General features: G+C 39.2%; 1 protein-coding gene across 1 annotated transcript in view; it reads left to right on the forward strand.

Moving 5' to 3' along the window:
- Positions 1–2,688: 2,688 nt before the first annotated feature.
- Positions 2,689–13,563, forward strand: part of galnt18a (UDP-N-acetyl-alpha-D-galactosamine:polypeptide N-acetylgalactosaminyltransferase 18a) — a 54,376-nt gene continuing 43,501 nt past the window's right edge. The window contains exon 1 of the mRNA XM_081356909.1: positions 2,689–3,022. Coding sequence (XP_081213035.1) covers positions 2,782–3,022 — 241 coding nt within the window. The 5' untranslated portion in view covers positions 2,689–2,781. The remainder of the gene's footprint in view (positions 3,023–13,563) is intronic.

The raw sequence follows: 13,563 nt of genomic DNA on the forward strand, positions 1-13,563 counted from the left end.
TTTGGATACAGTAGCCCCTGTTAAGAATATTTCTGGGTCAAAGAGAAAGGAGCTCCCATGGATAAATGATAACATTTGTAGCTTTAGAAGGAAATGTCGGAAGACAGAGCGTATGTGGAAAGCCACTAAATTAGAGGTACATAGACTCCATTTAAAAGACATGATGCTGGATCTAAATGAATTAATAAAGCAGGCTCGCTCAACTTATTTTTCTAACCTAGTGTTAGGAAATAAGAAAAATCCCAAAGTCTTGTTTGACACTATTGAACATCTCACTGCACCTTCAGCTACTCAGGTACCTGTGTACACAGATGAGGACTGTAACTACTTTTTGTCATTTTTTTTTTGAGCAAAGTACATGACATTAGGGCCAGTATAATTCCTCCACGTACTGGTGTTTGCTCTACTGTGTTCTCACCGGTATCATCTTGGTCATCCTTCACTCCCGTCAGCTTACAGGATGTGAGGACAATAATAGGAAACATTAAACCATCCTCAAGCCCCGTTGATGTTATCCCAACAACTTTATTGCTGAAATTGTTTGAAACTATTGGCCCCTGCTTGGTAAAAATAATTAATCTGTCACTTACATCTGGCTCAGTCCCCAGCTACTTCAAACATGCGGTGGTAAACCCGATCCTTAAAAAACCCAATCTTGACCCATCAGAACCAAAAAACTACAGACCTATATCTAAACTTCCATTTATCTCCAAGATTTTGGAAAAAGTAGTGGCAAGCCAGCTGACCTCCTTTATGGAGCAACACAACTTGTTTGATACTTTTCAATCTGGATTTCGAAAATTACACTCCACTGAAACAGCTCTCATAAAAGTCTCTAGTGACGTGATGATGGCATCAGACTCTGGCCGCTATACCGTACTTGTACTTCTTGATCTGGCGTCTGCATTTGACACTGTCGATCACAGTATACTGTTAAATCGTCTTCATGATGAGATGGGACTATCAGGATCTGTCCTTCAGTGGTTCTCTTCTTATATTCAAGATAGAACCTTTAATGTTGCATCAAACAAGGTACAGTCTGAGGTGTCAAATTTATCCTGCGGAGTGGCTCAAGGGTCAGTTTTGGGTCCAATCCTGTTTTTATTGTATATTTTGCCACTTGGTCAAATTATCAATTGTTTTAAAGATGTATCATATCATTTGTATGCCGATGATGTCCAGTTGTATTGTTCTTTTAATGATGCTGAGTTCCACCGCCTGTCCCTGTTTTTAGAGTGTGTGTCCTCCATTAAAGACTGGCTGGCCACTAACTACTTGCAGGTAAACTCAAACAAGACAGAAACGCTAATATTCGCCCCAGACCATAAGACCTCGCTGATCAAACAGCACCTCGGCTCTCTAGGCCCCTTGGTCAAGTCCAGCCTCAGAAACCTGGGGGTTGTGTTTGACCAGGAAATGTCTTTGGAGACACACTCTAAACAGCTTGTACGAAATTGCTTTCATCACCTTAGAAATATATCTAAAATTCGTAAAATGGTGTCGAAAAATGATCTGGAAATGATAATTCACGCTTTCATATCAACAAGACTGGACTACTGCAACTCTGTTTTTACCTGTCTAAATAAGTCTGCTCTAAACAAACTACAAACTGTTCAAAATTCTGCTGCTAGACTTTTAACAGGTGCCTCTCGAAGGTCTCATATCACTCCAGTCCTGTCGGCTCTCCATTGGCTCCCTGTAAAATTCAGGATCGATTTTAAGATTTTAGTACTGACTTTCAGAGCCTTAAAGGGGCAAGCCCCACAGTACATTCTGGACCTTTTGAAGCCCTATTCTGCTGGCCGGACTCTTCGGTCCTCTGGCCAGAACCTGCTTGTTGTCCCTAAGACTCGTTATAAGACACGAGGGGACCTGTCCTTTGAGTCTGTTGCTCCCAGATTGTGGAATGCTTTACCCCTATCCATACGCATGTTAGACTCTATTACCTCTTTTAAAATTAATCTGAAAACATGTTTATTTAGGCAAGCTTTTGGTTGATGGGTTTTCATTAGTCTCACAAAAATTTTTACATATGTAAATGTTTTATATTTGTTTGTTTTTCTTATGTTTTTGTACAGCACTTTGTGATTTTATCTGCGAAAAGCGCTTTATAAATAAATTTTACTTACTTACTTACTATCAAACTGAAAGAAAATATGAATATACAATTTCATCATGAATATTGGTAGGATAAGGATTACAAAACAAAAAATTACCGTTTTTTTTTTTAAAGAGAAGAAAACGTTCCTTTTGTTGTTCCATATTTGTTGTCAGTCAAAGGCCGTGCGTCCAATCGTCTTGGCGCTTGGAAGCTAGCCAAATTAGGCAAATAAAAAATAGCATAACAACATACATTTCAATGTTTGACCAACGACATTTTTGCCTAGTAAACAATTTGGTATTATTTCTCACTGTATGTCCAATGTAAAATCTGAGTAAAAACCAGTTCCATTACTGCTGCTGAACTTCATTGGCTGTCAACAGCAGCGCGCGCTGCTACATGGTGCGCGTGTACCCCTGGCTCATGACGCCGTCAAGCAAGCAAACCGTGCGCGTGTTGCCGAGCTGTAAACCCGCTGTCAAACAGTGCGGACGAGCGCGAGAGACACCAGCGCCTATCCGAACAGCTGCCGCTTCCTGTCACATAAGATGTCCTGGACACGCAAAGCCGTAACGTTATACGGGAGATCATTCCGCCGGGCTGTATGAGAGCAAAACCGCCGACAAACGCGTAAAGGATTTGTGCCTGTTTCTGCGCGCTGCGCACGTGGGGATGTTGCGATGGCATGCACGAGGAGAACCAAAACTTTGGTGTCCACGTGCGTGATTTTAAGCGGCATGACCAATATTTTGTGTCTGCTCTACGTCGGATGGATCACCAATTATGTGTCTAATAACGGCAACGTCAAAGTTGCAGGGAGGACGCATGAGAAAAAGTTTGATGATGACAACAGAGGAGAAACCCTTAGGATTATTGAGAGACTGGACAGGCTGGAGAGTGTTGTTAACCAACACATACAAGGTAATGATGTTTGTATATGGCATCCTATGATTTATAATAATTGCATGTTCTCTCTTTACAGTAGACATGAAAATCAATACAGGTTTAAAGGGGCTTTCACTTCAGATGCTGATGAGCCTCTTTTATGGCTCTGTTTCTATACATCCATATGCATGAATCACATTTTTGTGGAGATGCAAATAGCTTGAGATACTTCTATAGCACCTCTATCTGGACTAATTCATCTCCTAACAGATCTCTGTATTCAGCTGGTGCAGTGTAAGCTCAGGTTTATTGTAGCTAGAGAGGGGGGCATAAATTTAGCACTTGGCAAAGTCCTCACGTAAACATCAGTCCTGCGGCTGGTGCCATCATGTTGCTTTGCTGGACTCAAACAGGACAGCTGGGGAGTGATGATATCCTGCAAGAGTTTGAACAGCCTCTCATCCTGGATGATTAATCATCATTAGTGTACTGTTGATGTGAATCTGATTCAGTAGTGTTATAAATTCTGGCCTTGGAATTAAAATAAGAGGGTGTTGTGTCTTAAATAAACTCACATATATGCCTTAACAGGCTTTGTGTGAGGAATTGTATTTCTGTAATGTATTAATGCATGCATTAATCTTGTTGAGAAGCATTTGACTGGATTTATGGGATATGTTGGCATGTACTATATACAGCTCCTGTGCTGAGCTCAAGGTCTTAAAGCTTGCTTGCAGAGCAGTCACAGTGAAGCCATAAATGTCAATCAAAATATACCCTGCACACCTACACGGTAAGACACTTAAGCAATTGAGTGTGTCATGCTACGTGCTACATATCACATTGTGATGCCTTCCTAGCTTGACGTTAAGTATTTTATTTTAAGTGAAATGTGTTTTTTGGATTTTAAAACGCTATACAAAGAAAACCATAGCCATTCATAGTCTGATTTCCTTAAAAAGTGTAAACATTGTGGCTCTTCTTTGGTCCTGTCAAAATGTTGTGCTATTTGGTTGAGCCTTAGCCCGACAACAGGTTTGGAACGACCTGAGGGTGAGTAATTAATGACAGAATTTTCTATTTTTGGTGAACTAACCCTTTAAAATCTCGGGGGCTACTTATATTTATATTTTAGTTCAAAGGGCTGACCAAAAAGTTGGAGAATCCCTTTGGGAAGTGAAATTACACATTTAATCTTCAATGTATTCAAACTCCCAATTCACAAACTGCTCCTCTGTACTATAAGTCAAAGACATAAGTCATAAGTAATCAAGGCGCCTCTGATTTGCTTGCAGTCTTCTCTAGTTTTACGATAACTGAGTCAGTGGCTCGTGCCAGAGAGTCTTATTTCTCCAAAATCCATTAAAAGGGAAGAGTCCGGTTTTCACGCCCATCTGAACTGTCTGATTGCATTGTCATTGGCAGAGACTGAAAACAGACCTTCAGTTTGGGTTGGCATGAGCAACAGTGTTGATGTGCCGTCTTACTGAGAGAAAGAAATGTAGCCAATTCTTCCCTTGTAACAGTTTCAATTAGCAAATGTGAACTTTGGTTAGTGGAAGGTCACTGTGGAAATACCATGTTTATTACATGGCTTTTTTACCAAATTGGATGAGCAAGGAGCGTGTATGAGAAACCTGCTTGACAATTTGGTAATGCAATTTTAATTTAATTTTTAAATGTAGTACAGCTTCATTTGACACACTTTCCACAATAAAATCCATTCCACAGATTTCCCACCCAAAATCAGTGCTTAAAATGTGAGTTTCCACCTGCTCTTGGCCAATTGAACATGCTTCCCTCCTCTTTAAAGCCTTCAAAAGCATGGCCAAGAACTGGATCCAGTTTATGGTGAGTACAGTATGTCTTGTTGGATTGCTCATGGGTGATTGCTGTACAAACAGCTGCTGAGTTTTTCTGTACATCTGCAGAACAGCAGTGCTGTAACTTACTCGTTCTTCACACAGCTCTGCACTAGAGATCAGCAGGGTGTCTGAGAGCTATAAAAATACCATCTTCATACTATTGTCTTCTCTTCTCCGTGCCTGTTCACAAGTTCATAAGTTCACGAGTCACACTTTCGAGCCGAGTGTTACCCCGCCAATTTATTTTGGACTGTCTCATTACGGTGCGCTTGCCTGACAATTAACGCTGGATGTTTTTGCATGCACACCCCGCAGGCATGTGTTGTTCTGTCGTAGCGCCTCTGTTAAATACCACCTGAGATTGTTATCGTTATCAAAGGTGTTTTTGTCCACGGTTCTCTCATTAAAGGATAGGACACACAAGGGCTCGTTTTAACACTACGCTTCATTTGCTGATGGGAAATGAAGGAGAAATGCCAAAGGGAAGGACTGAAGTGGGAAGAGGATACTTGATAACATTGAGGTCACAAGGAGCATTTAGACTTCGCTGTGGAAAGTTGATTCCTCAGTCTGTAATTTGATTCAGAATGTCTTGATTGGCTCTTTAAATGTGTCGTATTTAATTAAAGGCGAGTAATTGCTGAGACACCAATCAGATTTTGATAATTAAATGAGTTGTCTCTGTGGTGGCAAGGCGTTCTCAGTCTAGACAGTGAAAATGTATTACCAGCAGTTCATTTACTGCAGTCTTGCTGTGAAAAAACTATTTTTTTTTTTATGATCAGGGTACATGGATTTGTTGTACACAACTGCAAGCAAGATAAAAGTAGGGATGCACAGATATTAAATATCTATGAAATGCACCAATATTAAGATCTACGAAATGGAAATTCACCCTATCTATTTTCTGAATGTATCTTGTGCCCCCATTATACTATTTTAAAGGTTCCAATTTTTGTTTTGGAGGTCTCCTACAATTTTTCTTTTTTTACATGCATCCAAGATCAACACATTCCTCATAATATACATTGCAGCATCCCCTCTTTTCTCACAGTGTCTGAAATGATTCGATCAAGGATTCGGTCTCTCTAAACCCCTCCTGTCAGAGATTCTACTCTGCTCTGATTGGTTAGATGAACCAGTCTGTTGTGATTGTCTACAGCTTATAGCATGTGTCGGAAACAAAACTATATCTGAATTTAAAGTCCCCCTGTAGTCAATACTTTTATCCCTTAAAACTCATCTTTGATCACCAAGATTACAAATTTAAACGTTTTTTTCCTGTGATATTTTTTTTTACTCATGCCTTAAAGGGATAGTTCACTTTGAAATAAAATTTTGGTATGTTTTAGCTTACCTCAAGGGCATCCAAGATGTAGGTGTCTTTTTTTCCGCAGTAGTTTCAATTTTGATATTTTTAGGTCAAACCGTTCTTGTCTGTCAGTCGTATAATGCAGGTCTATGGTCACTGTCTCAAAGAGCATGCACAGAGTCCAAATTAAAACAATTCCCCATCGTCCAAATTAAACAATTCCCCATCGTAAGTACACATTGTGTGAGAAAACGAACAGTATTAAATCGTTTTTACCTCTTGTAACACAGCCACGTCCAAGTGATCTGAGGGCGCGGGCGCTTCCTGCTGTGTGACGTGTGCGCAGACTGGTGCATAGATATATACACCAGATGTCGCATTAAAGACATTCGTTCCAATGAACTGCCGTAGCCAAGGCGGAATCTAGTGTATATATCTATGGGTGTGGGGAATTGTTTTAATTTGGACTCTGTGCATGCTCTTTGAGACAGTGACCATAGACCTGCATGATATGACTGTCAGACAAGAACGGTTTGACCTATAAATATCAAAATTGAAACTACTGCGGAAAAAAAGACACCTACATCTTGGATGCCCTTGAGGTAAGCTAAAACATACCAAAATTTAATTTCAAAGTGAACTATCCCTTTAAAATAGCGTAAAAGTAACTCTACACCCTTGGTTCATGTAGTATACATGAATCCATGAATATGAAAATGAGCCCCGCCTCCACTCACTCATACAGGGTCGTATACAAGTCGATTTATCAGAATGGTAATGCGTTTTATGTATCGCTCTCTACAACGTCGGACACATAACGGTAATAATGAGCTAATGTTACATAAACCTGTTCGCCATCTCCGTACTCTTTCTAAAAATCAGCATCCTTAGAAATGTTTGGAACAATTTAGAACGTCAGTGGAGAAAGGCATATTGTTCATCATAATATACATCGTATACATAATTCACCCACTATATGGCTAAATGTACCCAACTTTTCATATCATCAGAAAAATATACTGGGACAACCTGGCTTCTCTTGAGACTCCCCTGCTTCCCAGCAGTTAATGATATGCTAAAGCCACCAGCACATTGACGTGATTGGTTACAATGTAGTTTGTGACATCAGAAACACCAAACCGTGGCGATTTCTCTCTCTCTCTCTCTTTTTTTCACTGCAGATTTAAGTAGAAAAGACTCAGCAATGGTGTTGACATGGTTTGTCTTAAAGCATATTAAAAACACCACATAGACATATAAACATCATTAAAAACTGGATTTTCACTACAAGGGACCTTTAAATATCGAAGGCTTCCTCAGCAATTGGATACACAGTGATATGGACAGTAACTATGACACCGGATTTACTGTATCAGTTTGAGTCCTCATCCTTTGGAAGTGCGTGCAAAGTGAATTTGCTTTCACAGCGCAGAGTCTTCTCGACATGTTGACAGCATGAACCAAACTCTTTCAGGCCTCAGCTACAACTGCAGTGTTTGAGGGCGACTTTAACATTAAGCCAGTAATTATTTTCATGTCATGGTGGATTACATTTACATTTATGCATTTAGCAGATATTAAAATTCTAATTTGTCTGAATTGAAAAAATGAATGCTACAAGTGAATTTAGGCATCACAACATTATAACGTACAGTATAAAAAAATAGATCTTCATTTTGAGATTGGCTAAAGGTTACATATTAGAGTTAATTATATTAGCTATCACTTACATGCAACACAGAATGCATTATTTATACTAATCATCTTGTGCAACATGCTTTGAGCTGAAGCAGGCGTCGTTGTGTTCGCTCAACAGAAAACGCCTGTACACTAAAGGAGTCAATATCACAAGCTAAGCGTGTAAAGTGCCCTTAAGTCATGTTTGGGGTCAAGATTATGGTTAATCTTAATGCGTGGGAGGCATTTCCATTTGATTCAGTTTTTTGTGGCTTTTGTTTGCCTGTCGTGATGAGGTCAGCTCCTGATAAACACGTTTCTTCCCCTCTGTCAGTGAGCTCCATTTAGGGTGCATCCGACTGCACTGATTTGTCAGCTTGTCTCACGTATGTCTGTCATTCGGAGAACAGCCCGTAATCAAGCTAGAGCTTCAGTAATCCTCAGAGAAACCATTCAGCTTTATTCCGCCGTCCAGTCAGAGATGTGAGCTGAGGGAGGAGGTTGGAATGAATGACAAAGTTATGTCTTTATGATTGCATCTACTGAAATCTGACAACAGATGCAGATACAAACTTACAGTGAGGTGACTTGTGATTCAGTCCAGTGATCTGATCCGTTAGAAAGAATCACCTTAGTTGATTCATTGTCCTCTATGTTCGTTTGTTGTATGCCGTTAGCCAAGCAAACATTCGACTGCAGAAACACTCACTGAGCCAATGACCCAGGGTGAAAAACTGAATCAACTGCCCTTGACTAACCGAGCAAGACCAAATACTGTGTGCGGCTGAGATGTCCTTGCTTGAATGAATGACAGTTTCCTGAATATCTCAAAGAACCTGTAGAATGTTAAGTCTCCTGAGGCTTTTCTAGCTATTACTTGGCGGCAACAAATAAAATGAGACTATTAGAGAATTATTTAAACTTGTTTATTTGTCTTGCTTGGAGAAATTGACACTTTTTTCCTTGGTAATTTTAGCTAAATAAACCCTGATGCAAAGCTTATAACTTATAAAGCTTATATAACGTCTGTTGATTGTATTATATACATATACATACACATTTTATTCAAGGATGCATTCAATTGATTTCAAGTGTAAGCATTTATAATATTACAAAAGATTTCTATTTCAAATAAATGCTATTCTTTAAATGCTTTTTTTCAACATTGATAATAATAAGAAATGTTTCTTGAGCAGAGAATGATTTCTGAAGGATCATGTGACACTGAAGACTGGAGTAATGATGCTGAAAATTCAGCTTTGCATCGCAGAAATAAATTACTTTTTAAAATATATTAAAATTCTTATTTTTTTCACTGTATTTATAAATAAATATAGCCTTGGTGAGCATAAAACATCAAAAAATCTTACCGACCACGAACTATTGATTTTGTTTGAAACGTTTTACATTATTATTGTGTATGCTTTTAGATATAATTGTAATTATGCATACATAATGAAAAGAGCAAACACTGGCTACTCAACTAAAACAATGAAAGAGCCTTTAGGTTCGTCATAGAGCTGAAAACAAACCATGGCGACTGTCTGTCATAGCTGGACATCTCATACACTGACCCATGAGGATTTCATAGAGACTGGGCCGTGGCTCGCCTAGTGGGCGCACCTGAGGGACTGAATTCAAATGTCTCACTGTGACTTTATTAACCTTTGCACTGGTTAGAGAGTGCAAGAGTATATCGCCCACAGCAGGAGCTGCATCTTAAAACTCTAATCACATATGCGCCACACAGCATCCTGGCAATTGTGCTCAAGTTGTGTGCATCAGGACAATAATGCTTCCTGAACAGAAGCAGAAAACAGATCAGTGGAGCTGTCTCTTGTTATCATGGTGCTAAAGCTGGAGAGCCATTGTGTCTGCAAAAAGACCTGTATGGCTGTCTTGATGCATTTGGAAAAGTTGATGTGTCATGCGGCTTGCTTACACAAAAATAGATGTTTCTTCACATCATGTTTGGATAAGGCCATTTAACAGAAACATACGTGGCTCAATCAGATTTTTATGGAAGCTTGTTTCGGCATTGGAATAAAAAATTTGTAACTTTATAACTCACAGTTGCAAGTTTATATCTCACAATTGTGAGAAAAAAGTCAGAATTGAAAAAAAGTCTTACAAACTCACAATATAAAAAGGTACTTTTTATCTCACAATTCTGACTTTATTTCTCACTATAAAAAAAGTGAGATATAAAATTGCAATTGTGAGGAAAAGAACCCTGAATTGTGAAATAAAAAGACACAATTAAATTTTTTTATGCTTCCAGCTTACATTTTAGAGCTGGAATCTCAAATTCATGCACTTAATTTTAACTGAACTATCAAACCACATCCTGCACTGAGTTCTTATTCAGTTTTATAACTTTATTTGTTTTATATTCTTATATTGTCTCTGGTTTTATAGTTTTTTTTATGGATCTAAATATAAATTATGACTTCTGTTCTGCTCAACAATAGAGATGTTCCTTTGTATTAGACACATCCCAGCTGCAAGCTATTTTATAGAAATTGGTAGGGACAAAATAAACCATGGCAAAATTGGTGTAAATGACATGCATATGAGTTCTGGTCGGTCGTATTTGTCATGTTTGTGACTGGAAAATGTATTGTAAGTCAGTACTCGGCAGACACTGTGTAAACATGGCCCCTAGGAGTTATTTTTCTGTTACATTTCACTCTCTGGTCTGGCATTTATGTAACATGTTTTTATTTAAATAAATAAGTAGCTCAACAGAATCACAGATTGTGGAGTGTGGACTTTTTTAATGTGCTGGGCTGTCATGATGTATTAGGCCACCTGTTAATGAACTGACATTAAGAGTGAGGGAGAGCTTGTAATTGATGAATTATTTCAGTTACACTTTAAAAAAGCAACTTGCTCCATGCACCTAAAAATGCTCTGTCCATTGCTATGCTTATCGCTGTCAATCGGATTCAATCGTGCATTTAAATAAGGTTGCCAATCCAGAAACTTTGCAATGTGTAGTTAGCAGCATGAAAAATATTATATACAGAAAGCGAGCAAAGATCGCTGCCATTATGATCACTGAAGCTATCAATTACAACGCAAGGTAAACAAAGCTGCGCTCTTGCGGAAACTCCCCGTAATCAATGAAGCTTTGCAAATGAATCTCTTATTGACATTGTATTTATACTTTGTTGTAATGAAAGGATTCGTGAGCATGCAGAACTCGCGCTGAACAAAAACTCTGTTGAGTAGATTCTGACTAACTTTAAGGGATACTTCACCTCTGGAAAGATGAATGTGTATTTAAAATAGGTCATTTATGTAGAAGAAATGTGAAATTATTTTTGAATTTGGAGCTTTCTAGACTGAGAAAATTCAGAAAATGTATTTTTGGCTTATGTGGATGAAAGACAACAACTCCCAGAATGCACTTGCTTCGCTGCCCTACGAGGCCACTCCCAAGCCACGCCTACCAGTAAGAGAGCACAGTTGAAAACAACAAGGCTAGGCTACTAGTGAGACTCCGTGACGAGTTTGCCCGGGATTTCGAGATCGCCCAAAATGTCCGGGATTCGGCTTTTGCGTTCTACAGTCGCCATTCATTATGTTCACTGTGGCGAGCAGGACGAGGCTGAGGGCCGCGGGAGAACAACGCGAGGCCGGTGGCGTCATTACTGAGACGCACCGGTCTCGTATCTCTCACGGAGGAGCGGGAATTTTCTTAGCAATGTTAAAACGCACATCAACCGATCACTTGTTTAGCGTTCATGTAAACACTACATTCAGATTCACCAATCGGAATGAATTCAGTTAGATTGAAACAAAAGGTGTGCATGTAAACAATGAATGGCGACCGCAGAACGCAAAAGCTGAATCCCGGACATTTTGGACGATCGATACATAAATCTCTCGTCTCAGGGGGATATGAGGGTGGAAAGCACGGTAATTCGAAAAATACTACAGGTTTTCTACTAATACAAAGCTTAATGCTAAATCCTGAAGTATCCCTTTAAACACATCTGATTAGCCGTTGCGTTCATTGCTGATTGGCTACAAATCTGCAAAAACATGTTGTAAATAGAAACCTTTGACAAATTTGTAAAATCTGTAAATTTTCTTGTGATTGCTGATATACAATGAAGGTTATTCTGATAAATGTACAAATTGTGTACTTGATTTAATTAAATATTTTAATAAATTTACAGTCCTTATTAATTTATGCTATTCTTATATAATGCGGCCTTTAGGAACATGAATACACTGTTCTACAAAATGTCACAACAATTTATGTCGAAATATGTCACTTAATTGGCCTTTGAGTGCACTTTGTGTTTTCTGCAAGGTCACTACAGTAATTTCATCCAGAGCATCTTGTGCTTTTATTTGTTTGGCAGAAGTGGCGAAGCTGGATGAGGCTGTAATCATAATTTTTTTTTCTCCAGGATTGTGTTTTGGATGTAGAAATTAGAGGCAATGAGCTGTAACGTTTGATTTATGCGGCCAAAGTCATTCATTTTGCAAGGAAATCAACAAACATTCTGTTCTAGAGGGGAAAAAAACACTCTTGCCTTAATGCAAAGCCTGTTAATGGTTCAGACACAGATTTGAGATTTGGAGCCCACGTATAATAATGCATTATATCACCTGAGGGACATTCACTGCCATGTAGCCTGTATCTAATGGTGTTCTGAACTTCTGACGATTAACATGGCCATCCGGGGCTGCACATTCACTCGTATGAACGTCCTGGCGACTTCTAGGTCACCTGCTAATGCAATTACTAGCACAGCCCACGGCCGGCCATGTGAACAAAAGGCCGTGCAAGGCGTGCATTAACTAGCTCAGTTTCAAAGCAACCGAAAGACCCCAATTTTCTTGGAGCATCTTTTTGTTACTAGTCCTTCAATTTTCTACAGTTTTTAATACAAGCCAGTGAATGTTATCAGTGTGACAGGAAGTCTAATAAGATGCAGCAAAAAGAAAATGGGCTTTTGTGGCCTTTTGTAATACTGGTGTCAAGGACAGAGGGCTAAACAAGATATCTGACTGGTTAGACTCTGACATGATTCAAGGATTGTGAGTGCAATAAAATGAATTGAATTAATTTTTAGAACAGAGCTGTTGCTAAAATTTACAAAGGTCTTATGGGTGGGAAGAGGGTGCCTGAAAATATTCTTCTTCTTTAAATGCCAGGTTTAAATTTTATGTTCTGGTTATTATTATTGTTAAATTATCTAATTTAAACCTACCCTGGTAATCCAGAGTTCTCGCGAGAGCACAAGTTGAATTTGCTCAGCGAGTTACTCTGGTGTCCAGTAATGATGCTCATTAAATATGCCCCTCGATCTGAGCTGCACCAATCACATCGGGTTATCTGATATAGGCGGGCCAGAGGCGAGCTAAACAGATGACAACAGCGCTGTGACGTCAAAGTCATTAGTAAACATTGCAAGATGCCTATGGATGAATACCAGTTGTTTGAAACGGCTTTGGCCGCTACAATGAACGAGTTAGACTTGGCTTTTTATCTAAAACAGGAAGAGAAGACGCCGCTCGAATCGTTCCTTTGCAAGAAGGAAGTTTTTGCGGTTTCACCGACCGGATACGGTAAGAGTATAATCAGAGAATGTCTAATAAGGTTAGCTCCGCTGGTAGCTGGGGTTTATTGTTGTGATTGGTCGTAGTGTTATCCAATTGCGTGCAGCGAGATTTTCAAATGCACGCCCCTCGAGCTCGGCGAT

The sequence above is a fragment of the Scardinius erythrophthalmus genome, assembly GCF_964197995.2.
Source record: "Scardinius erythrophthalmus genome assembly, chromosome: 24".
Lineage (NCBI taxonomy): Eukaryota > Metazoa > Chordata > Actinopteri > Cypriniformes > Leuciscidae > Scardinius > Scardinius erythrophthalmus.